General features: G+C 35.2%; 3 protein-coding genes across 3 annotated transcripts in view; 1 reads left to right on the forward strand and 2 right to left on the reverse strand.

Moving 5' to 3' along the window:
- Positions 1-5,131: 5,131 nt before the first annotated feature.
- LOC106124447 (DAZ-associated protein 2) lies at positions 5,132-14,264 on the reverse strand. Its single transcript, XM_013321117.1, has 6 exons — positions 14,060-14,264; positions 8,571-8,663; positions 7,423-7,553; positions 6,417-6,557; positions 5,944-6,062; positions 5,132-5,803 (listed from the first exon to the last, which is right to left on the reverse strand). Exons 1-6 carry the CDS (start codon positions 14,073-14,075, stop codon positions 5,794-5,796), a joined length of 510 nt encoding a protein of 169 aa, XP_013176571.1. The 5' UTR covers positions 14,076-14,264; the 3' UTR covers positions 5,132-5,793.
- Positions 14,265-14,705: 441 nt separating this feature from the next.
- MED16 (mediator complex subunit 16) lies at positions 14,706-23,329 on the reverse strand. Its single transcript, XM_013321999.1, has 20 exons — positions 23,170-23,329; positions 22,925-23,102; positions 22,390-22,522; positions 21,976-22,105; positions 21,428-21,579; positions 20,765-20,923; positions 20,150-20,266; positions 19,916-19,983; positions 19,644-19,793; positions 19,374-19,457; positions 18,951-19,095; positions 18,088-18,208; positions 17,727-17,813; positions 17,143-17,308; positions 16,773-16,975; positions 16,252-16,403; positions 15,846-15,946; positions 15,616-15,716; positions 15,059-15,211; positions 14,706-14,896 (listed from the first exon to the last, which is right to left on the reverse strand). Exons 1-20 carry the CDS (start codon positions 23,229-23,231, stop codon positions 14,860-14,862), a joined length of 2,499 nt encoding a protein of 832 aa, XP_013177453.1. The 5' UTR covers positions 23,232-23,329; the 3' UTR covers positions 14,706-14,859.
- Positions 23,330-23,778: 449 nt separating this feature from the next.
- fra (neogenin protein frazzled) overlaps positions 23,779-26,228 on the forward strand; it is a 98,817-nt gene continuing 96,367 nt past the window's right edge. The window contains 1 exon segment of the mRNA XM_013320194.1: positions 23,779-24,038. Within this exon segment, the coding sequence (XP_013175648.1) occupies positions 23,969-24,038 (70 nt within the window). The 5' untranslated portion in view covers positions 23,779-23,968.

A 26,228-nucleotide genomic window follows, 5' to 3' on the forward strand; every position in this document is an offset into this window, starting at 1 on the left:
ATGATGATAATCAATAATGCAACTAAAAAAACTAGCGTTATCTATGTCTATATCTTAATAGTTTGAATTATTGAAATAATCAAATAAAAATAGAGTTTGAAGTTGATTTAATCTGACATTTCTAGGATACATATATAAAGATGTATGAATGGAATTGAATTAATGTAGTGCATATGTTATTAAAGGTGTATTTCCACTGCGGAAAGAAAAATTACAAAAATATTATTTTAGCAAATGACAATATTTTTTTGTATATTTACGTCTTCAGCAATGGATATATGGAAATATTGAGTTATTAGGTAAAAATACAAGTGTCGTAAAATATGAATATTTATCTGAATGTTGTATGCTAAGATCGTTTAATTTGCAATTTAGACGTTGACGTCGACTTGTATGTGTCTAATATAGTAAACCTTATTCTGAGAGCTTCTGAACAATAATTATCAGAAGAAATGTAATTCTTTATCTTAGTTTCCTCGAAACCACCAGTACAAAGGGAAAATATAAATTAGGTTATCTTGTCTATTTTAACAAGGTAACTACTGTCAGAGAACTATTAAACAGTCAGAACATTTCAGAATGATGAAACTTAATAAAAAAAATTAGATATAAATTGAGAATTTTCTCCCATTTTGCCAATTATTATATAATATTTTAGAGACGAAATCAAACTAACAAAGTTTGGTTGCGCGCTTCAATCTTTTGTTCCAATCATTTTAAAGCAATAATTTGCGCTACAGAAAACATACAATTGAAATGGAATCTGGAACAAAAACTCTAGAAAACATTAACTTCAATTAATGTTTTCTATTATACTTATTTATTGCCAGGCTTTCGTTGTTGTTAATTAAGAATGTAACTTATTTCTAAAGACATTTAGGCAATTTAATTTTAATTCATTTACATCTAAATTAAGGTATTAAGCTTAATGTATATTGAATACAAAATGTGACGATGACAATAGAAAATGTACAATTAAGAATGTGCGGCTTGAAATTTTGATGACAATAAATTGCATATTTAAATTAATTTATGAAATACATCTTCAGTAATATTTTGTGTTATATATCGTAGGAAACTTGGTATATTTAAGAAACTAATGAATATCGAAGTAGTTAACTATAATAATTTCAAAATTGGAACGAAACTATCTGTCAAATTATAAAAGTTAAAGTGTAAATATGTAGTTTGTTTAGTTTGAATAGATATTATTTAGTTTTATAGTTTGCAAAGATGTGTACTGTGTGATTTATGTATTTGCGTATACAATTAAAGCTTCAAAAAGCTTGTAAAAATGCTTCAACGTTGCCATTTATTGTTGTCACAATTCCAATAATAGATGGCGTCGTGAACAACGAATTAAGTGTTGCTAGATTTGAATCAATATTGTGCTTTAATTTTGAGATTTATGCAATTTATTAAAGTATTATACGTATTTAGCGATTATAAGAAAATACACTATCATTGTCAACGTTGTTTACATTTTAAATTATTGATGTAAAGTCTTCTAAAATGTCTTCTATGTAAAACTTATATTGTAGACGAGATATATTTGTTGTGTTCACTGAATGTTATTAAAATTTATCCAAATATGTATTTGTTAGAGCGTTCGAGAAAATTTTAGTGTTTAGATGCGATTACGTCAAACATTTTCGATCACTTACATGTGTGATTTAGCTAATATTATCCTATAATCGTAATTGTTGCTACATGTAAAAACTTGTATAACCAAATAAATGGTATTGTTGTTAGCTTTGTATACGTTTTATTATAACACTTTACATATCAATATTCAGTACAAGGAAAAGTTACTTGAAGCACTGATTCAAGTAACTTTGTTGTCACATTTGTATTCAGTTCATTTGGAATGATGGCGCTGTAGTCGTCTAAATTAGGGCCCAGCACGAATATTTACAAGCGCCTTAAATTAAAAAAAAAATTATAAATAGTTCTGTGTTTTATAATCTATGGCAAAATTCATCGAGATCCGTTCAGCCGTTCTGGAGAAACCTTCATAACATACATCCATCTAAATATTCGTATTTATTAGTATGGACTTTTTGGTGTACTTTATGGCCGATAAGAACAAATTGTCGATGACTTTGTTTCCACTTTATTTGGATAATCAAAAATAAAACGACAGCAATGGAATTTTATTTGATTTTATTGGAAACAAAATAATAATTATGCTATATATTGCACGTGACTCGAAGTCGCCAGATTCACACGCGTTTGAGCAAAACCCACTTACACTTACAATATGCCGAAACTGAACGCAGCCGCACCACGCCTGCCCACCCCTCACCGCACTGCCGTGAAGGGAAGGGCAGGGTCACACGGCAGCACAGTGCAGCAGAGCAATATACAGCGCAGTTCTACTATTGTCTAAACAGTAGTGTGCTTTCAATGGCAGTACTGCAATTGTCTACTACTCTGCGTCACTGTGCTACCCTCGTGTGAAACTGTAGCGTCGTACTGTAGATTATACCACGGCTTTTAACAAGACTTGTGCATCGAAATGTCACAACATCTGAGTGATACAATGAAAATAAAAAAGCAAGTAAGGAATGTAAATTGTTGACAAAATAAAAAAAACCGCACAATTATACAAATTACGATATAAAATTAATACTCATACAGTTTCTTTTAAGTAGATTTACTTGAAAATTAACTATAGTTTATACATTGTAGAAGAGTCAAAACAGAAGTTTGCAGTTTTAAAGATGTTTAATAGATTTTAATTTTAAAAATTTCTCAGTTTCTAAATGTCAAACTGCTGTCAAAACTATTCTATAGATAGCAAACATGTATGACGTAGACAATGTTAAATATATGGTTTAAAATAAAAAAAACGACATTGTAGCGGCTGGGGTTTTGTACACAACGGAGAACCACTTACATTATGGTCCATTTAACTTGGATATTGATAAACTGACATTTGTTACATTTTTTTAAACATAAAATACTTTAAACATCACAAAGGCGCCTTAGTAATTTGAAAAATTAAATGCAATTTAAATTTAAACATTATCTCAAACAATCACTAGTTCATATGTAGATTTGTGCGTATTTCGTATCCCCATAAGTTGCATTTTATTTATTCAAAAAAAAAATCCAAAAGTTACATATTTTTTTTAATATTTCATCAACAAAATGTCATCTTAAACAGACCATAAGTAAGTGGAAGTACAGCGAATGATCCAGATTCTCATTTCATTTCCAGTCTTAACAACATGATTGAATTAACAAACAAAATGCGATAAATTCAAAAAAAAAATCTCGTATATATAATCTAGTATAAAGGAATAATAAATGTACATGGCAACACAGGCCGTGTACGTCACAGGCGGCAACATTACGCGGTTAAAGTTAACCTAATCTACTGTGACTAGGTTTGCACCAGTTACAAGATTTAACCTTTATAAAAAAAAACATGCTAGTTACGTTCTAAGACAAACAATATGAGCTGCAGGATTCAAATATAAAATAAAATGGCGGGAATTTTGACACATGTCAATATAACCTCAAATTTACTGTTCATTCATATAAATTAAATGCAAACCAGCTGCCATATTTAAGACATTACGGATTTCTTTAAAGGAATGGCAATATGTGTATGAAATTATTTGAAATTGTATGGAAAATGTTTATTTTTACAATTGTATTGAGTTAAAACAATCATGTAAAGTAGTCACATACACAAAAATATATGTCCGACCTAATCGTATGTCATATATTCTGAGAAACATATCACTCATATGTCATTCTAAAAACTAATGTGTTTGACATTTGACAAACCTTATTTTTTTTTAGAAAAACACGATTTTTTTCAATTTAATCTTTGATAGTTTTCAATTTTTTTACAGTTATTTTTTTTACTTTAATAATTAAATAAAATTTACATTTCATAAATGTATATAAGTCCAAATTATGATTATGTTTTATACTTCTCTTTCTCACTTTACAGTTTTTCGACAGTTTACAATTTGACGACAAACAATGAAGCTACTATTTGGGAACGTCCACAGAATATATAACATAGGATTAGGCAATTAATTAAATATATAAAGCAAGTCTGAGATTCATTGATACATAATTGTCTAGATTCTCAGATCCTAACGAGATATACACCCAAGCTCCAAAAGAATATATATCTTTGTTCGAAAACAACGAAAAGAAATTACGTTTTATTTTATTCACTAACATTGGATAGTTTTAACATGACTTTATCATAAATATTGCTTTTGTTCCACCATTTCATGATTTTCGTTCAACAGATTATAAAAATTAAAACGTAATATCTTTTCGTGTTAAACTCATTTCGAAAAAAATATTCTAAGACAAAAAAAACATTCGCTCTCTCGCTCGCACGCTACATTCTCACTCGCACGTGTCACGCACAACCTCATTGTTTAAATTTTTTCTCAATTATATAACTAAATTTGTTATTACTCTGTGCTGATCTCACCAACTAGGCTTTGTTATTAAAAAAATATATAAAAATTCAGATCTAAAACTCTTAACTGCATCTGGAATGTTGCAAGAAATTACATACAAGATTTCTTCTACAAATCTTATAAAATATATAAAAAAATGACTTTGTTATTCCTTAAATGAGACTAAAGTGGTTTAACATTTACTCTTGTTATACAATACCAGAGACAATATATGTATGGAACAGCCATAGACAATCCGGTCAGCACAGAGTAAGGAATAGTCTAAACGTAGAGCGGACGTGCCGCATAATACTATATCGAGATATCGACCGTTCGGGCGACATCATTTACACAGTTTAATGTTTGCCACCATCTTTTATTTCACAACAAAATATATATTTAGCTAACAAACTTTGCTACAACTTTATATTTGATAATGGGCTAGGTTTCCACTGCGTGGATATGTAATACATGCGATATAAAACATGCACTTACTGCCACTAAGAGATTACTAAATCGTCCATTAACGTAGATGTATACATCTACTCAAAGCCACAAAGTTACCATTTAACGTTTCTGAGTGGCGGTTACTTAGAAAAATAATTCACGCGATTTATTACTTTAAATACAATTCTCACTACATATATAGAAATATATAAATAATATATACCATGAAAATAATTCAGCTAAAAAAAAACCGAATAATTGCTTTTAAGATTTCAAACATTTATGATATTACATTTAAAGGCACATAGAATTATGTTTATAATAACCCTAAGATAGAGAGCGATAGACGGGTGTTTCCCGTTGGGCCGATGATTATTTACCATTGGGCCGATGAACTTTTCCCATTGGGCCGATCGGTAAAACAGCTTAGACCAGATCCTATAAGAACTGTCAAAGTGGCAAACATTAAAACTAGTAACAAGACATCACAGTCAAATTTATATCGGGCTAAGATAAACCGACGCACAACAGACATATTCACTATATACGACGCGTCGACGTAAAACAGTTACATCTCTTATGTAATCTTTCAAGATGTAACTCTTTTCATCGATTGAGTTCCAGAATACATTATCTTGAGATTGACAGTTTTAAATTCCAAAACAAAGAGCTTTTCTGTTGTAGAGAAGCAAATTGGAATAAAACTTATTCACTAAAATATACTTAAATTGTGACTTTAATACTTTATTTTAACAAAAAAAAATATTTCGAAAAGTTTTTTCTTTCAGATCATGAATTTAAGTAATTTTAAAATACCTTAAACGTTTTGATAAGGTTATAAATATAAAGGGCAAGTTGTCTGGCTCAGTGTTTGTCTGCTGCCGTCGGCGCTGCTCATTGCTGGACTAATTTAACGCCACCTGCAGACAAAATAACAATGTCAATAAAATTAACAACAATAATACTAAGATTTTGAAGATATTTTATTGGCGTTAGGTTAAGGTAAAGTTACCCTTCCTGCCATTTTATACAAAGGGTAGTGAAAGTGACGTGTACTCACAGCACTTGGTGGGGCTGCAGGGCGGCGAGGTGTGCGGGTGAGGGGGGCACGCCGGGGGGTGCGGGCGGCAGCAGCGTCTGCGCCAGACCCTCGAACCTGCCGCTCGCTTCGAACCCGTTCTGCTGAGGACAAGTGCCATATAAACATAAGTCTAACACTAATACCATTTGCAATTACAGTATATTCTAGATAAAGTCATTTTACATAGTTGGCGGCCATTTTATATTTTATTCGAAGGCGTTTTACTAAACTACAATGAGACAATTTGGGTTTTTCCAGAAATAAGTAGGTATTGAGAGTACTTCAAGTACTTGCGTACCGTACGTACCGGAGGTGCACACATTCATAAATCTACATCTAAAAAGCGAAGGGAGTGTGTTAGGACAGCCCTTAATTGAGGTCTGTGGTCTCTGCCTACCCCTCCAGAGTTACAGACGTGTTGTGAGTAAGAATTTTCCAGTTGGACAACTAACCGGTATCATGATGGTGGGCCTCAGGGGTTGTATTGAGGGCTGCATGGCGGCTGGGTAGTATGGATAGTACTGCACGGGGTACCCGATGTATCCTGGATAGCCGGCCGCCGCTGCATACATAGCTGCTGCAGGACTATACATCTGTTGGATATAGTTATTATATAGTACATAAAATGCTTGTTAAAATAACGTAAACAGTTTCCTAAAGGTCAGTAAATGTCGTAAAACAGGTATTTAACCGTTTCACTTCGATTTTTTTGCTTATTTGTGGCATATACTACACATAATGTGCAATCATAACAAAAATTATATTATATGTTAGTTTTATAGAAGAATTCTTTATAATTTTGTTCTTAGTGCATTTATATCGTTGAAGGCTGAGTTCAACGATTTTGAATATTAAACTTTAAGCTTTAACTTTATTCCGAAATGAATAATTTTAAATTTCTCAGACAATTACGTTATTATAAAGGAATTTGCAAGGTTATTCCCAACTGCGTGAATGCCAGTTGTCAAAGATATTTGACTGACTAGCTTTTGCCCGCGACATTGTCCGCACGGACTTAATACAAAAATACATTTAGTAATAATTTTACATTCCTATATTTACTATCATATTAATTATTGTAACACGTGTTTTAATTTACATTAATTACAACAAGATTGAAGGTTATATATCCTTAGTTGATATAGCGTCACGGTCAAATAACTCACGATTAGCATAATGTAAAACAATGCAAGTATAAGCATATCATATTGTTTATAAAACGTTGAATATATTGTGTTATGTAACACATCTGATTGTATTATATGAGAGTAGGGGACAAACGAGCAGCGGTAACCCCGAGTTGTTCATCCAGGCCCATGGTAATCTACAAGACCAGAGGAACCGGAGATGCGTTACCTACCTTTGAGATAGTGATACGCTCGCTTCTTGAAGGACATTAAATCTATAAGCCACATGGGCTACTAATTGTCTTGTATGTTATATCATGTCAATACGTACGGGTAGCTGCTGGCTGAGGGCCGGTATGGCCTGATGATGTTGCAGCTGGTCGTAGGGAGGCGGTGCGTACACGCCTCCAGCACCTGCGCCCGCGCCACCGAACGCTACGCTGTACGGACCACCGCCTGCCACTGGGAACAAATTCACGTATTTATTCTGGCAACATTCAAATAGAATTGAGACCCTAGTATAAAAAAATAAGAGACAAAACACGAACACCAAAAGTGATGAAAATAGAAGAGAAAAAAAGGTACATTTAAAAATAATCACATCTGAGTCTACTCCAAGGTTACAAAAGTTAAACAAAAATGAAAAAAAAACTGCATACAAGGAAATGTTAACGTAAACCGGTAGTCCAACCAGACTGGATGTTGAATAAAGGTCAAAGTTCCGAGTTGCGTACCTACAGACAAAGTAGGTCAAACGGGACAGGTCGCGCAGCAATCGATTGCTGTGAACCAGGTTAAGCTACAGAAACGTCCTTTTAACACACTTTTGTTCAAATGGATTTAAATCTCATCTATTTCACTAATATTTTACTGAAGAAAATGCAGTCAAAATATTTATTAGGAAAAAATACTTTACCTATGATAACCCTATCAGAGTTAAACATCGTCAATTACTATCTTTTGTTTTAGAAAGATATTAAAAAGTGAATTCTTTTGTTTACTAACAGGATATATTTGTAGCAAGAATACAATTATGTTATAAATATGATTTACAAATTACATAATAGTCTTGACGTATTGTGTTTATAAGAACAAAGACGCGAGGGAATAAGGTTGGCACAATTGCGAGCTTCAAGAGCCATGACACAGCCATAATATGATTTATGCTTCAAGTACTCAGTCTTAAGGTTTTCTTACAAATGAGATTATAAAACTGTTACATCGGGTTTCTAAGCCACTAAGTGCATTTTCATTCTTTGTGCAGAAGAAACCAAATCATGATGACAATATTTATTATTTTTCTTACTTCCTGATGTAACAAACATTTCGTAATAGATTTGTAATTGTTCGACATAAATGTTACAGTACAACGCTATTGCGAATTAATTACATCACGGAAATGGCTAAATAAAAGTCCATCGGGGTCCTAATAGTAGGGCTATACATCAATTATTAAAATGTAGTAAGAAGTCCACTCACCACCATACTGAGGTGCGGCCTGGTGCGGCGGCGCTGGCAGGAAGGGTCCCTGCGGGGGTTGAGGTTGCGGGTAGGCTCCCAGGGGCGGTGTAACTGTAACAACTTGCCGCGTCACGCAGGATCGAACCCCGATCCCGCCCGACTCGCCCCGCAACCACATCTCATTCGCACTCTCACGAGGGCAACGTGATGCCGCCACGAAACATGTACAAACCAAGGAGGATTAAAATCCTCTCTTAAATCTTGCACCTGCTTCGTAGCGACAAACATTCACAGCAAACACTACACGACAATTACGCCATTGTACAGTTGTTTTTTGTGAATAGAATCTAAGTGGCAATATGTAAAATAGGGCCGCTGTGTTCTCCTAACAGTGCTAGAATTTTGTCTAAGTAACAACTATTAATGATATCTCATTTTATTCATGAAAAATATAAAGTTTATTCAATTAAGATTTGTTTAAAGAACAAAGACGTTATAGTTATTACTTAGGTATTTAGTTGCCCTCGTAAAAGACATATAACAAGTGTCTAGTAGTCTTGAATAATTAATGAAATACTGATGGTATGTGGTTGCGCCGGGCGGTCTGACGATGGTTGCGCCGCGGCGCGCCTCAACCCAAGCCCGAGCATTCACGCTAGACGTAGCGGTGTGGCAGAGACCACAAAAATGGCGGACGATACCATAGAGTATGAAAATTGTGAAAAATAACAGCTGTAACGAGTTTGTAGACACCCGCCATTTTGTAAATCGCTGCCACAGTGTAGGCGTTTGATGATATATATCATAGACAATTCGTCCGCGACCTACACATTTCGCCGACGCCGGTGTTAACGACAAGCGATGCCCATACAACGCGTTACAGAACCGCTCGAGTTTTTCCAAAATATTGACCAAGAACGGCATTGAAAAAACCCTCTGCAGTGGCCACTACCATCGGCACAGATTAGGTAAACTGGTCCGACAGCTTGCAACGGTAAATTGGTAGGTTAGGTTCGGAATCAACACAGTGTGCGAGTGCTGATCGCCTACCAAACGTTATTTACAATGCATTCCTTATAATAATGACCACACAGCCCGGCGCGCCTCTCGCGGGACAAAACAATGTGACGGGAATTAGTAAAGCAATGTGCGGTACGGAACGTGTGTGATCATTTCTCATTTAACATCATAGATAACAAAACAATCATCACACGAAAAGGAACCTTAAAAAAAGACATTAGTTATGTATATCTAGACTATATAGTCACAGAGATCAAATCCCAGTAATAGATTAAGGGCGTGTCGCGTCAGGAGTTGTTTGGATCGGATAAACGAGTGAGCCGTTCATTACATAAGCCGGGACACCGGCCCCCCATACTCTATAAATGGAACTCGAGCGCTCACTCTCACAAGCAGGTTCATTGATACATTTAAATTAAATATAATCTACTAATTTGGCATGTAATCATAAGCGAGACATGTCATGCAATAAAATACAAATTATTCGTACATAGAACCTGCATGTGAATCACTAGACGGGCGCAACTATTCAAGTTTTTCTTATTTAATTTCATCAAATAATCTTTTTTTAACGTTTTAATGTCGTTGCCCCATCCAGTTTCAACAGACCCGTAACAAACATGGTCGCTTACAACGTGGATTACACGTCGAATAACATCGATCGAAAAATAAAATAAACATTGTTGTATCTATATTAAAAGAGCTAGCAAGAACTTCGTACCAAGATTTTATGGTTTTTATTTTTCGTAAATATAAAATTTATATATGCTTTATGTATCCACAAAGAATTGCAGTAAAAAGGTGGAAAGCACTTATGCAAAAAGCGAGTTAAAGAAAAAAAAATTATGATATGAGTGCATTGAAGGACACAGAAACATGCAAAGAAGAACAAACAAAACAAAACACATCCTATAGTATAGGCAGAGGCATACTAAAGCGAAGTCGTGCCATAAACCAATGTTATTCTAAAAACAAGTATGAGAGACAGTGACAAAACATAAAATAACTAAAAATACTAAATAGCAAAACTAAAATAGCTTACGATGGATAACAGCATTATAGAAGTTGCATACGGAACACAAAAATCCTGGTAGCTTCCATCACCATTAAACATTAAAAACTAAAATTTGTATTTTAAAAAAGTATTCCATTTAAATATGGAATGCTTTTCTATTTAAACATATAGAGAAAACTATTATATTGCAACCGGCCAGTTTGTTGTCATATTTCCTTTAATCTGATATAACATCAAACTTTATATTCCAACTAAATAAAAGGTAAATTGTTAGAATTAATCAGGATCCCTGTAAAAGAAGTCTGGATTTGATCAAGCATTAATATTAGGGTGAAAAACATTTTTCCAAATCAGCGATCCTAAAACTAAGTGACTAATGGAATTGTATTAATGTCACTGATGTTTTATATTAACTGTCATACTTCCCTGTCCTTCAAATAAGCTGATGCATGCAACTATCTTTTGCTTCTAAACAGAAGCAATAGACAATATCAGTGGAAATTACTTGCCAGTTAAAAAAAAATTGGAAGTAATAACCATCTGCTTATACTAACACACACTAACAAATGTGTCATTCCTGCAACACTGTCATTTGAACATGACCAATGGACCCTTTACGTTGCAAATGGATTGATACAATAATGAGGAGAAAGGGTAAAATGGTCATTAGACCGCAAAACGTTATTGTTGTGCAATCTGATATGTTAATAATAACTTGTGTTTAACATACAACTAAACGATACAGTTTTCATTTGCAATATTAATTTGCAAATAAAGACAGTACCAGTTTCACCATCACCTCAAATAAAATTACAACAAAATGCACCACAAAAATCTTATACTTTTCAAAGTAAATTTAATTCTATTAATTTAAATAAATTGTTTAGTTTTTTCCGTAATTTTAAAGATTGTTGTAGTTTTTCAGAACAAACCAGGCGTAGATTATATTTTCTATACTTGATTTATTCTGTTTTTAGTTAGTAGAACACTCAGTCTTAATAAATAGTAAAGTTTTTATTCTGACAGATTCCATAATAAAAATTAGATAAATAATTGTGACTATAATCTAGCACATATTTACTTAATTTTGTGCTAATTTATACGGAACCAATATTGTAATTGTAATATTTCTTTGTTAAAATATGTTATGAACAAAATTTCTAAAGATTTAGTTGATTTTTCTTTCATTTATTTACTTATCAATTAATTATATCTTAATTAATTGGAACAAAACAGAAAAAAGATCCTAAAACAACAAAAAACAGAAATAGGTATCTTTGAAAACATTGGGATAAATGTCTCATAGATTAAAAAAGACAAGTTTACCACAATGTTGGTAGTGCACAAAAAAAGCTTGTTTCTAATACTGACCTTTGCTTGTTCAATGCTTTTTTACTGTCTTGAAGGTCAATATTATTTATGAAAATGAGTGTAAAAGAAATTGTAAAAAAATAAGCTGTGAACTAAATATTTATAGAAAAAAATAAATAAACATAAGAGCAAAACACATAAAATCATGTAGATATTAATTAAATGTGTGAGTTGTAGTTTATTCGTAAATATTAATTTAAAAAATCGCAAAACTAAAATTGTCAATTCAAATAACGTCCGTACTATAGTGAAAAAAAAACGAAAGACTAGAATAGATGGGAAAACTACAATTCACATCGTAACTTACACAACTTATTCCTTTACGGTTAGTTTTAACTAATAAAACTGTCAAATGCACATGTTTGATAAACAAAAAACTTGGTCACTGATCCGGATGGACTTTCATACTATACAAAAATTTCAAGCCAAAAACATCTACTGTACAGCCAACCATTTAGCTTCAAGTCAAATACATCAAGTCCCACCAGAATAGTTACATATGCAATATTACTCTAATAAAACAAAGAAGCTTGTCTATTATTTATGTTTCAAACATGTTGAATTGTCAGCTTTCCAATGATGATAACTTGATTGTTACTTCATACAAAAATCAATTCCAAACATGTTGAGCAAAATATCATATTGATTTTTTAATTACCGCAAAAGGAACTCTGTTTTGTTTTTTTCCTACATTTTTTTATGAAAGGTTACAACAATCAAGCAATCATTTCAGGTTACATTAGAGTTACACATACGATCGTCCACACGCCGATACGCACATATCATATATTGGTCTCTCTTTAACTATTTCCAAAAAAAAAGAAAAAATAAAGAAAGAAAAAGTCTATATGGTGTCATTACATGGTAGCGATTAGTCGACGGCCGCACGGCGTCGCCGGCGCACCGCTGTCGCCTCCTGTTGACGGGGCTCTGGGGGGGAGGGGCAAGGGTCAAGGGCGGAGAGGAGCAGGAATCATATTATCATTATGTCTAAACAATATTACTGGACAACAGCATCTGTCCTCAGTATCCCGTTATAAAAAAAAAGTTGATGTGTCATTTTTATCATTGTCTATGCCTGGACTTGTTGATAAAGTCCACACAAGACAGGGCTGTATCTTGTTAACTAAGAAGCTTATAATAAATTCAAAAGATTTCACGTGACATATGTAACATTATGAAGGTCATAGAAAGCTTTTAACGCTATAATAATTTAATACGAATTGTGTTTGCTTTTTTTATTCCACACATGTGGAAGTTAAACTGGACAACAATTTAACAAATGCAAATCCTGATTAAGCTTGTTGTACGTTAATATTGTTGTACTGCAATCATTGTATAGCCATAACTGCAAATGTTATTAACATCTTAATGTTGCTGTGAACAATTTTTTTTTGTAAATGTTGAAATTTGCCCTCTCTAGATTCTAGTACAAAATCTCCTGACTCCTTGAATATCTCCTCAGAATTTGTTGGAATACCTACATATTATTTTTACATATGTCACTAAGGCAGTTAATGAAAAAGAACAATTCACATATTAAAGTTATAATTCAGAAAAATAAAATAATCAAAATGCCAGGTATAGAAATTTAAAATTCCACGAAATTACAAAATAGATAGTTTTCAGTTATTTCGCTTAAATTACTTTGTGAATATATTCAATGATAACCATCTGTACAAAAATTACGATTTTAAGATAAATTGTATTATTGGAGAGTTTCTGGGAGTTAAAATAGACGTCAATAGAATAATTATTTAGTAAAAGTATCGTATAATGTCTAACGCTGCCTGAGATTGAGAAAGGACCCTAAATTTAGAACATTCCTCTAAATATTCCCCCTTGTAAGACCAAGGAATGTCATCCATCTTGGATTTACAACTATTGATCTCATCACCGAAGTAAAAAAAACTTGAAATGAAATATGTGACAATACGCCAAGTAAATTCCCTGTTTTATACATAATATTGATATTTAAAGGACAACAAATCAACTTATTGTTGCAAAAAACTAGCATTTCAAGGCCCCATGACGTTACATATGTCAACCTTCGATGTAATAGCAAGAACAAAGAGAAAATGTAATCAAAATTCATAAATACCTTTCTTGTCTGCCATTTTTATAACAACAAAGTATTTACTAAATTGTATAACACAACTAACGGATCTTTGCGAGAAAATATTTAAAAATTCAATAAAATATAACAACGTAGTCGCAACCAAACGCTTCTTCGATGTTCGATTCTCGCAGCGACACTAGTGATGCAACGTTGAGATGAAAACCGTTGCGCTGCGCAGAGCAAAAGTTGATTTAATCGATACTTGTGGAACCGATGCACAGATGTTATAAATGCATTTTCGTAGCGTCAAAAAAATGAAACTATTTTTTTTTAAAATAACACGTTAGAAATTAAGTAAGAATGAATATTTAAGTTATTATTAATCGTAAACCGCAAATCGAAATAGGCTGAGTATAATAAGAATGAGATTTTTTTATAAAACTTTATTTTGTTACATTGTATTCTAACAAACTTTGTGTTTCGTTTTACTATAAATTGGCTTTCCATGGGTTGTTGTGTTTTGTATTGTCTTACCTTCGTGTTAGTGACAGCTTATAGAGTATTTTTTTTTGTTCATTAATATTGTAAAAACATTTAGATCGCCGACCTGTCCTAGTGGTTACGGGTTATTTTAAATGAAAAACAATGAAATAAATTCAAAACATTTAATAAAAATACAAAATCCATTTTCTTAGCAAAAACACATTCACTGAATCGATTTCTATTTTTGACGACACTATATAAAGGCTAAGTAATATCCTTTTATTTATGTACAAAATGTATTACATAATATTAATGTAAGAATTCATTCTTAAAAAAACATACAAACTAAAGTTGTCTAACTAAATATTCGAATACAGCGTCCATTTCCCACCGCAGCTGGAACAAACAATTTTTAATTCAGACAAATATAACCCAAATAATAAAAAAGGTTTAAATATTCAAACAAATTTAAACGATTTCAAATACCGGAAGGGAAGCGGAGCCTATGGAAAACTATTTTTGAGTTTTTTGTTCTAAAAATGTTTATGTTTCTCTTACCTGCAAGTGGCAACATATCTTCCGTCGTAGGCACGTTGCTGGGCGTTCCGTGCAGGCAGTGGGGCGGGCAGGGCGGCGGGGACGGAGCGCGACCCACAACGCCCGCATCGTCGCCAACGTGCCGCGCGTCGTCCACCACCGAGATACATGTACCTGGTTTTACATTACAAAGGTGGGGACTAATAATTTTTTACTTTAAATTATGCCCGCTGGGTCAAATAAGTTTGTCCGTCTGTACAAATAAATTACCCAAGTATTAGGAGCTGCATCAACAAATCGATTTTTCATAACAATCGGATAAATTAATGTCTACATCCCTAATTGCTTTAGATTGACATCTGTCAAAAATCGAAAGGGACCTTTAATGTTAATAAAAACGGTTTTCAACATCATAAGAAGGAACATTAAAAACAAGTAGTTGTTTTAGAAATTACCGCTGTTTATTGCTACAGGTATAACTTGGTTTGGCACTGACAATAGTGGTTCATGACGGTGTAACTAATAATAGGGGTTTTTCTATATATAGAGGTTAGTGGTTCTACAGAAAACATATTCACCGTATAGAGTCCATGGCGAGTGAGGGCGTGCCGTCGCACTGCGCATGTGCCGGCGGCTCGGGCACGAAACGCAACGCCTCCGGCTCTATGTCGTACTCCAACTGGCACAAAATTATGTTAACTTTATCATTATTCTTTATTACTTCTAGACAATTTTATCATTGCGGTCGTTTCTCTATGAAGGCGAATTGTTTGCTCATTTGCCACCTTTGCTTAATTGCTGTACTTACGTGTAATGGCCAGGGCTTGCCGTGTGGTGCAGAGACGTTACAGCGCGGCAGTGCGTCCCACACGCGCGCCGGCATCTGCACAGTCAGGGATGCGCACTCCTCTGTACACAATATATTCTAAATCAACAACGGAGCTGTGACATCATCAGACTCGTTCAGATGTTATAAAATGGCAACCCAAAACATAGGACGATGATATCCCTATTTAAGTTCTTTCTAATCATAGTGGATATAAATATTTGCACAAGTGGCATTAAATTCAGAGTAACACATCCATTTGACCGAACAAGATCTGATCTGCTATATGTTTTAGGCAATATTTCTATATTCAAAGATATTGTGACAAAAGAGGCGAGAGAAGTGTGCCAGAAGCGCGCCAACTATGTGCTAGGAGCGTGTAGCTCACCGAGCAGGTCCGGCTTGGGCGCGGAGCCTACGATAGCGGCGAGGCGTGCCAGCGGGCGGCTGAGCGCGTCCCCGCCTCGGGCACACGCTCGTGCTATCACCACCATTCTGCGCAGCGCATTCAGTGCCACCGCGTCCGACCACATTTCGTAACTGCGAACCCATCAAACTAACAATCAGTAATTACTTATAATAAAACGAGGAAAACGGTTCTATTGTACCTATAGACAAAGTCAGTAATGACCGCCTAATGCGACCAGAGAAACGTCAATACTTATGTGAAATTTTTTTAGCACAAATTATATAGAACTGGTTGTCGCCTATGACTTTGTCAGCACCAAATTAGTCAAAAAAAGCAAAGTAGACTATGATATGCCCGCGTGCAACAGTTACCTTTCCTTCCTAGTATCGCCATAATCGATCCAGCCGTACAGACATAGAGACAGATAAAAATTTGAAACTCCATTTTTATGAATATATTTAAAAGAGTTGTACCAAATGTGTTTATATATGATCTGTTACCCGTGTGCATGGTGGTGTGTGGCGGGTGTGGCGGGTGAGTTGTGTGCGGCGGTGAGTGCGGCGAGCATGGTGAGCGCGGTGTCGAGCGCGCGCTGCAGCGGCCGGTACAGCGGCTGCATGGCGGACAGCGCGCCCCACGCACTGCCCGCGCTCGTCGCACCCTCGCCCAGGGACTCCGCCTTCGCCTCCAGCGCCAGCAGATTCTGCAATTGTTATATTAAATACAACACCTTTGACAGGTCAATGGGGCAAACACTAATGACACAACGAAAATGTCATAGACTAACATGATTTGACGTTAATCGTTGACGTAAATAAAAAAATAGTAGCCTATGTGTGGCCTTTCAGTTGATAGCGTTCTATGTGTTACCTTCTCTTCGTGTTCGTCGGGCATGTTGGAAAGTGCAGCAAAGGAGACGAGTGCTGCCTCGGTCTTTTCGTCGGGACGCAGCGACGCTGCCGCCGCGGACCAGCCCGCCAGCACCAGCTGCAGCGAGCACAGGGAGGCCGCACTGCTGGTCAGCCCCGCCACGCGGCTGCACAACAATGTTTATGATCTGTTTACACTGACGAAGCACTTCTATATATTCGTATAGACCGGTGGCCATAAGTCCTAAATTATGAGAGCACACTAGCGCCCCTCAGTCAACGTTACGTCACTTTCATCCTCTATCATTGTCTATGTCTAATCGCGATAGCAGCGTCTCTTACTGGTTCAAACATCCTTGTGTTGATTACAATTGTAAATTAAAATAATTATGTTTGAATAATTAATAACAAGACAGTAAGACTATGTTTAATCTGTCACAAAGGAGACTTTGACTGTCATTTCTCTGACCCTTTCCCTTGTATTAACTAACTACTGTTTCAACAATGAATTGCTATCAGCTATCAGTGGTGATGAATTCTACAACATTCGCAACATGTTGTGACAATGTAAACGTAAGAGGATACCTGCAGAGTGCTATCCTCAGTTTGAGCCAGTTGTGGTAGTAATACTGTTGGAAGGGTTGCGGCTGACGCTGGAAGCTCTCCGTCAATCTGATGAAAATATACATACATTTCCCTTAATTTATTTCTTAATGGTGTAAATTAAAAACAATTAGATTTTCCTAATGTTGTAGATACTTAATATATCACTTCGAGTATTATAATGGTTGATTAATGTAACAATTAAAAGACTAATCGTGGGTTTCTGAGACGAAAATCCCTGTATAAAATCGTCCCTATGTTTGACAAAAGAGACATAACAATATATTTTATAAAAGTTTTTGGTCTCAGAAACCAATGATAAATACGGTTGTGAATGTCTTACCTTTCGTACACAGCTTCAACGATGTTAGGTTTCAATGTCATGATGACATCGAGGCTGTCATACCCTGACACCATGGCGTACTCCAGCAGCATCGTGGTGTGTTGTACCGACAGTGTGGTGGCTACAATCATATTATAATAAGAACTAATTTAAAGCACCAAAAAATTATTACTCCAAAATAAATTTCTAATGCTAGGACTACAGTATCGCAATAACTCGAAGTGTTGCCTTATATCCATTAATCTCATCATCAGGATCAAATCGGTTCATTGCGGTAATGTTCTTGCGATTGGCAACACTTGATGACATATGCCACTTCGCTTTTTTTTTTATTTTTATCGTAAATTTAGTTTATCGCAACTTCACATTTGCTATGGCTTTTAATCAGATTTAACAGTGGTAGAGCCCGCTTTAACATGTTCGCATGAATTGTCCCGGCTCGCCCGGTGAAATACCACGACCACACAGAAGACACGCCTCAAGTGGAAGCTATTCCGCGTGCAGTCTGATGAGTGTACGTTCCGGAGGCCTAATATAGTTCTCTTTCCCTTCCCACCCTTTTTCTTATAAGGAGAGGATGGGAAGTGGAAGTGGACATTGCGCATGAGAGGATGCATGGGAAGGGAAAATATTTTCTTTCTGTGCATCCTCTCCTCCGTCTATTAAAGGTAGGCAACGCATATGCAATTGCGTATGTCTATGGGCAACGGTCACTTCGCATTTCAGCGATTTCAGGTGGCCGCTCGCTCGTTTGCCATCTTATGATATAAAATAAAAAAAATCAGAATGGAAGATAGTAGTATAAGAACGTAGTGAGATAATGAACCGTGCGATGTCGTGTCGTATAATTTGTATATATTTACGTATGTCAGGTGCGGGCTGCGACAGTTTGAAGACGTGCAGCTGTGAGTGCGTGTCCACCGCCACACACACCGCGCCCAGCTGCGACACCTCCACACACGACACTGTAGCCCCTCCTCCTCCTCCTCCCCCCCTCCCGCCTGCACCCTGTAGTTATATACGAGCAACAAGTATTATATGGTGCATGTCTGTTCTAAGTGTATCCGAACTTCGAAGGACCATTAATTAGTTTATGGTCCTTCGAAAGCTGGATATACTATGTGACGCATTAAGAGTCGTTAAGCAACCACTAAAGGATTGTTTTAGTATACATTTTACATTTACATTACAAGTACAGGAAATCCACTCTAAGTGACTTTAAGAAATCACATAACGATTTTGATTGTAGTTCTACATATCATATAATATGTTTGTACTTATCTTACCGGAAGACCTCCATATTTAGTTTTCTTTGGTGGTGTAGCCGCTATATCCGCTGCAAGACCACTGCCGATAGCGCGGGAACATACCTGCGTGTTTAGTATACAAATATAACTGAATCAATTTAAATTTAATAACTTACTAAAATCGATAGTAGAAATAGCATATAAATTGTAGACAAAAAAAAATTGCAACATCGCTAAATAAAGTTTAAGGGGGGGGGGGTACGGGACAAAAGCCTTATTCCCCCTACAAATGCAGGTGGTAGTACTAACATAGTGGTGGTTGTCCCTGTTGAGTAGATGCAAAGCGGTGGGCGTGGCCAGAAGCACGTGGGGCGTGGCCAGCGGCAGGCGCACGCTGCCCACGTGTGTCGCGCCCCCGCCCCCGCCCTCCACCTGCCACACCGCCGTCTGCTGCCACACCTGCACCCAGGTATCATACTTATTGATTATGGATAATTTTATCAAAATTGGAATTAAGGAATATTTGAAGAAAAACGATGCTGAATACTAACTTAGGAATAAAAAATAAAGGAATTACTTACCACAGTATTAAAACATTCTGTAGGTGCTTTTGGACCACCGCCAGGTGTAGTGTTACCTTGCACAGGACCTAAAATTCGGTTTAATATTAAATTAAAAAAAAATCAAAATCTGTGTCATAATTAAGGCACACAAAGAGATAAAGTCTTAAAAGGTTCCTCGATCTGTCATTGTGGACATGTCGATATAATAAATAAAACAATATTTTTAACAGAATATTATTCAGCAACAATTACCTTTGCTGAGCAATTTGTGCACAGGGTAGGAGCGCTCTGCCAACTTCCACAGAGTCAGTGTGGAGCCAGCGATCAGTAAAGAATCTGTGTCTTCCCGCAGACACCATGTTATTGATACTGTAATTATATACAGAAAATATTTATTATAACCAGCTGTCTCCTGCGACTTCATCTGGGCGGAAGTTAAAAATAAAATTAGTAGCCTATGTGTTGTTCAAGGCTTTATTCTACATCTATGGCAATTTTTCATGATCTGGAGATACCTTCTAACAAACATCCATCTATTTAAACTTTCGCATTTATAATATTATATTATATCAAATTATAATATAATTTTATAGGACATTAACAAAAATTTAAAATTTTATAAGTTTACCAAAATTAATTAAAACCTTGGACAGCCGATTTTAGTATACTTTTGTTATAATATTGTAATATTTTGGATGTTACAGTATTAGCCTTGCGTTTCCACTACTTAAATATTAATTCAAAAACAAACTGCTATCTCTCTTTTTCCAAAGAAAATGACAGTTCATAATTACAATTTACTTTCTTAACATTGACAAAATTAAACAAGCAATTTTGGAAATAAAGAAAAAATAATTTTTAACTTACCAGGTTCATGATCCAGTAAATATACAGTGGGTAGGGGTTGTAATGTTAGTTGTACGGGGGCGGCGCGCGAGCCGGGGGGGCGGAACACCGCGCACGCTGCGCACCGCACCCCGCGCTTGCCCCCGCCGCGCCAAGCAGCTGCTATCAGTATACTGCCATCTTTTGACCAAAAGTCGACAATATAACTGGCGCCATGTACCCCAGAGAGGTAGTCAGAGGGAGGCAGACTATGGATTTCCATTCTACGCAGTCTTGGCAAACAAATCTCTTAGGGTCTGTTCACGCAGGCCGGGGCGGAGAGTTAGAGCAGATTTTTATTGCAAATGAAATTAACCTTTATACGATTATTTTACTCTCCACTCTGGTCCGTCTGAACACACCCTTATATATCCACAGAACAACAAATTGCATTTCAATGTGCAAAAAGTTACAACTATATTGCCATTATAATCTGACTTTATCTGAACCGGTGATGCAGTTACATGGTTACATAAACATGACAAGATAATCTACAATACAATGATCTTGTGACAAGGCTTGCAATTATATTGGCAAGTTTAGTAACACACAATATGTCATATGTATAAAGAAGAACAAACCAAGTTATCAATTCAAATAAGACACAGTTTACCTTTAAATAAAATGTGTTTAACTAATTCTTACTTTTATGTGCAAATGATGCAGTAGCAATATGATCCCTGGGCGAGCGGAGACAGTCGGAGGCGACGAGGGCACGATTGGAGTCTCCATTGGGAGTCAAGGCACCCACTAAACCGGTACCCGTTATTATACAGGCCCCTTCACACGCTACACCACTATTGATACAAAGGTACAAAGAATTTTTAAAAAAAAACCACCAAAAACCAGACTACAAATCAAATAAAAGTATTGTATTAAATTAAAAGTTCACAAAGGTGACCGAAGGGTTAAGCACTTGACTTGTAATCTTCAGGTCCGAGTTTTGAATCCCGCACTGTGCCAATCTGTTTTATGATTCCCATTTTACACATGCACATTTATCTAATGCTATATATAGTGAGTTGATTTGAAGGGTAATGTTGATTGATGCAAGTTCATATTATTGATTAAGTTGAATTGTTGCATTGCTTTTTTAATACAAAAGTTATTTTTGTCATATTTGGTATCCAATTATCTTGGTTTTGTGCAACTCTGCATAAATCATTAAAGATTATTTATGGCAAGTTTCTCACCCAAAACCTTTGAGGGTAGGCACATATCGTAACATTTGTATTCTATCACTGATTGGTACATCCGGTTTCTTCTCAACAGCGACAACTTTGCGACCATTATGAAAGAATACCGCCTTTATAATGTTTTCACCTGGAAAAGATATAATAGTTCAGGATATTAGCCTCTTCTTATTATTTGAATATTATATATAGTATTCGTAACAAATATCTTAACAAGATTTTAAAAACTTTGTATGTGAAAATTCTGACTAAAACTATTATCAGTTAATATTAATCAGTATAAGATATCTAGTTTTATACTTTCTTGAACAGAATAATATCTATGTAAATTACTTATGTCTCTATTTAACTTTAATATTTACATAGAAAAAAAAAGCATGTTCCTATTGAAAAAGACATAAGATATGAAGTAACCTGGAAAGTAAGCTGAGTATAGACAAGACCATTCATTAAGCAAATAGTCCTTCTGTACATATATGGACACTTCACCAACTATTGTAGCTATCAACAGCTGTTTCCCTTCTCCGTCCCATTCTAGAGCTGACACCTGGAAAATATACATAGATATAAATAGATAGATTCCCGCTGCTTGTTTGCCCCCTTCTGTTATAAAAAAAAAGATTAATATATGTCTCATATTTTTAAATATTCAAATGAACTTGTGTGTTGAGTCGGAGGTATGGTACATGTTTAATTTAGATTCAATTACATTGAAAGGGTGAAAGTTGTATCACAAACCAATACATGAGAGTATAATGGTAGTAAAGAGAAATAGGAACTTTTTAAATATACCCATATAATTTTAAACAACAAAATACTTGAATTTATTTAAATTATGAAAATTCTTTGATTTCATTGGGACTGTGAGATAGGTATACCAATCTATGGATATAAAATCATATACAAATGTATTACAATTACTAAGTTGTTGTATGTTTATAAAACTTACAGGATGAACAGTGCTGGCTACTTTATGACATTCCCATGGGGTATCAAGATCACATATATAAACATGACCGCCCCATGTATCTCCATCAGTGTCCGATAATTCGGTTAATGATGAAAATGCAATTATATTACACGTTGATATCGTACAAATCGGCTTCACTACTTCTGGATCCGCATTACTGGAAAATATTACACTTTAAACCATTGCCTAGCTAAACACATTCCTCGTTTTGTAACGTAACATACTTCTCGTAATGTGGCGGTTCACATTTTAAAGGCTTCCGTCTCATTGAATATATAAGTTCCATTTTAAATAAAATGTAAGCGCGAACTTAAATTAATATTATTTAAATTTAAAAACATTTGTTGTGAATAAGTGTTGTGGTAACGAGCTTGACATTTTAATATGTCATCAGTGTCAAATAGGTGTCAGTGTCATATCAGGTCACTATCATTGTCAAGAAAACGAGAATGCATCCTTGGTTCCCTGAGAAAACAAAAACGAGAATGCTCAATTAGATTTTTAATTATTAGAAGAATTTTGAGATAACAGTTTTATTAACCTCATACTCATATAATATCACATTGATTACAGTAGAAAACATCAAAATCTTACTTGCTAGACTACATTTTAATAACTTCATTTCAAGCCAATCAGTTCACAACAATCAAATCAAAAAAAGTTTGATTTTACTTTAAACTAAGTAAAAATTATTTAGAAAGACCACCTTTTTTCATCCATAGAGAAGTCATTATTTTATATCCTCAGCATCCCTAACTTGCGATGCAAAAGGGACAACTTCACTTCAATCCCTCATGTTGTTCCGAACGTTGACCTTTCGGTATTGAGTTTGAGCCGGGTTTTCGAACGCAGCAGTGAGCAGTGCTTGCTTGAACATGGCGGAGTATTCGGTTTGATATCAGCGTTGTGACGATCAACGAATTATTCATTTTTAGTGGAATTTTAAGTGAAAATGTGATAACTATGAATTATAAATTGTAGTGTAGTGTTGTTGTAGTGAATTGAATCATGTGTCGGACAGGGATGTATCGCTTTGGAGTCGGTAACTGGATTTTCTTGTTGGCCTGCATCCATTTGTTTACATGTGCCGAAGGTAAGTCCCTTTCTTCTAAATATTGCCGTTTAATATCGATCGGCAAATCGTGTGCGGCGTGTTAAACGGTTCTATTTAATTAAAATATAATAAATAAAATTACAATAAATCTGTTCTACAATTTTAATTTAAAAAGCGTTGAATATCCGCAAATATAGAGTTAAGATGCGCTTTTGGTATTTATTTATCGCGGTTGCAACAGTAGTTTATTTACGTTAGAGTAATGGTTTATAGGTGTAGTTGATTACGAGCGGGCGTTAATGTCCAAATGATGGACGGGCACGGCCTGGGTGCGTATTTATCGTGCTTTAGGGCTCCGCCGACGGCTCCGCGACCGACAGTAAGACGCTGTAATGACGCTCCGCTGAGTTTAATTCATGGTTATTGAGCGCTTTGGGGGTGATTAAAAGTTTTATTTCTTCAGTGGGTTTATAAATAAATGTTTAACGTCGTAACTTTGTAACTGTTTATAGCCCTAGAGTGTGAGGTAGTTGATAAACGGGAGCTTTATATGGGCTTAATAAGACTTAACATCTGTTTAACTTTTTTAAAATGTTACAGCTTTAACAAGAAGAGAGGCGAAGTGTCAGGGTTTTCATATCATTGTTTTATAATACGCAAACTTTTCAAGTGCGTCAGCCCTGACATCAGAAGCATTTTCAGTTTCAAAGTACAACAATAAGCGGAGATTCATTGGCTGATAGACTAATATACGACCACCCATATTGATAATAATGACAATTAACTTTATTGATGAAAAACAGATAAATTAATGATTCAATTCATTAATTACTAAGGTAAATAAGACACGTTATATACCTACTTGTACTTCAACATGTACACAAAAGCTCTAGTCGTCTAGATCTTCGCTAGCCGACATCGAGTGCAACACAAGTTTCTTATAAGCTTAATATTTCTTTGATTCTATATGTTAATATTATAATTTTATAATGTTTGTGTTCATAATTCCAATTTGATTTAACTTGAATCCAACATGAACGAGAACTGCAAAGCACATTTTTAGCGTCATAATTACATTGAAAATATGACAGTACATGTTTTTCAAACTATACGAATATAAATGAAGAAAAATTTAAATATAAAATAGATATTAAATAGGTGTTTTAGTAAATGATGAATATGCGCGAAAGCGATAAAGGTGCGCTTAGATCGCGGAATTTCGTAATCTCTAAGCTTTCGTAGTAGTACACAAGTTACTGGAGAAATATGCAGCTCTATGTGTAGGCGGGTTTACTAAATACATATAAATACATCTACATGCAATTCAATAACATCACTCGCAACAATGACAACTCACTGCTTGCAAGCGCAGTTTCTTAGCTACAAATTAAAAGCTCCCGTAATGTTAAGCTGGAAATAACCCTGCATTAGCGTGTCGGTGAAGCCAAAGCACGCTGCACAGCTTTGTACTGCTTAAAGAATCCATGGCGGCTTTAGAAAGCTTGTCGGATTATGCGGCGGTGGTCGGCGTGTTGGTGTGTCGGGACACATGCGCGATATGTGCCGATATGTGTTTGTTTCTCGTTTCTCTGTGTATAATTACTTTAAACAATGGAAAATGGATTAAAGAATGTTTTATTTTATTTTATAGTATTATGTAGTTAGAAATGTTTGTTATATTTTAGTGTTGTACAAAATTTTAAATGTTTCTTGGTATTGTTACAATCGGAATAATGTTCAAGGATCAAGGCAAAGGGTTACAGTTTATCACTTTTGTGATATGTCAATTACGTAGCGAATAGCTATGATATATCTTGTTTTCTTGTTAAATGATGGAATGTTTGTTGACATACCAAATCAAGTCAAGACATACCAAGGAGTCAATTAAAAATCATTGCCTCAAAAAAAAACGAATTATTTACATTACGATTGTATTACTTTCTTGCTAAAAGAATGAACAGAAGCTGAACACTTTGTTCGACCAAATCGAATCAAAATGGGCACATCGTATTTCTTCATCAGAAATGGCATTGCTCGAACATCGATTTGGCGTTTTATAATGCTCTTAAAAATACTTTACTGCCGTCTTTTCCGCTATTTCTGTCAACGGCCTTTTTACGACACCCCCTCCCCCTATAATTTGGATTTATTCCCGATCCACCATTACCCGTGGGCCTATAGGTTGGGCGATGCATTCACCGGGTCACGTACCCGTCGTAAATCAGTCCC

This window comes from Papilio xuthus, unplaced genomic scaffold (assembly GCF_000836235.2).
Source record: "Papilio xuthus unplaced genomic scaffold, Pxut_1.1 DF825946.1, whole genome shotgun sequence".
Classification (NCBI taxonomy): Eukaryota; Metazoa; Arthropoda; class Insecta; order Lepidoptera; family Papilionidae; genus Papilio; species Papilio xuthus.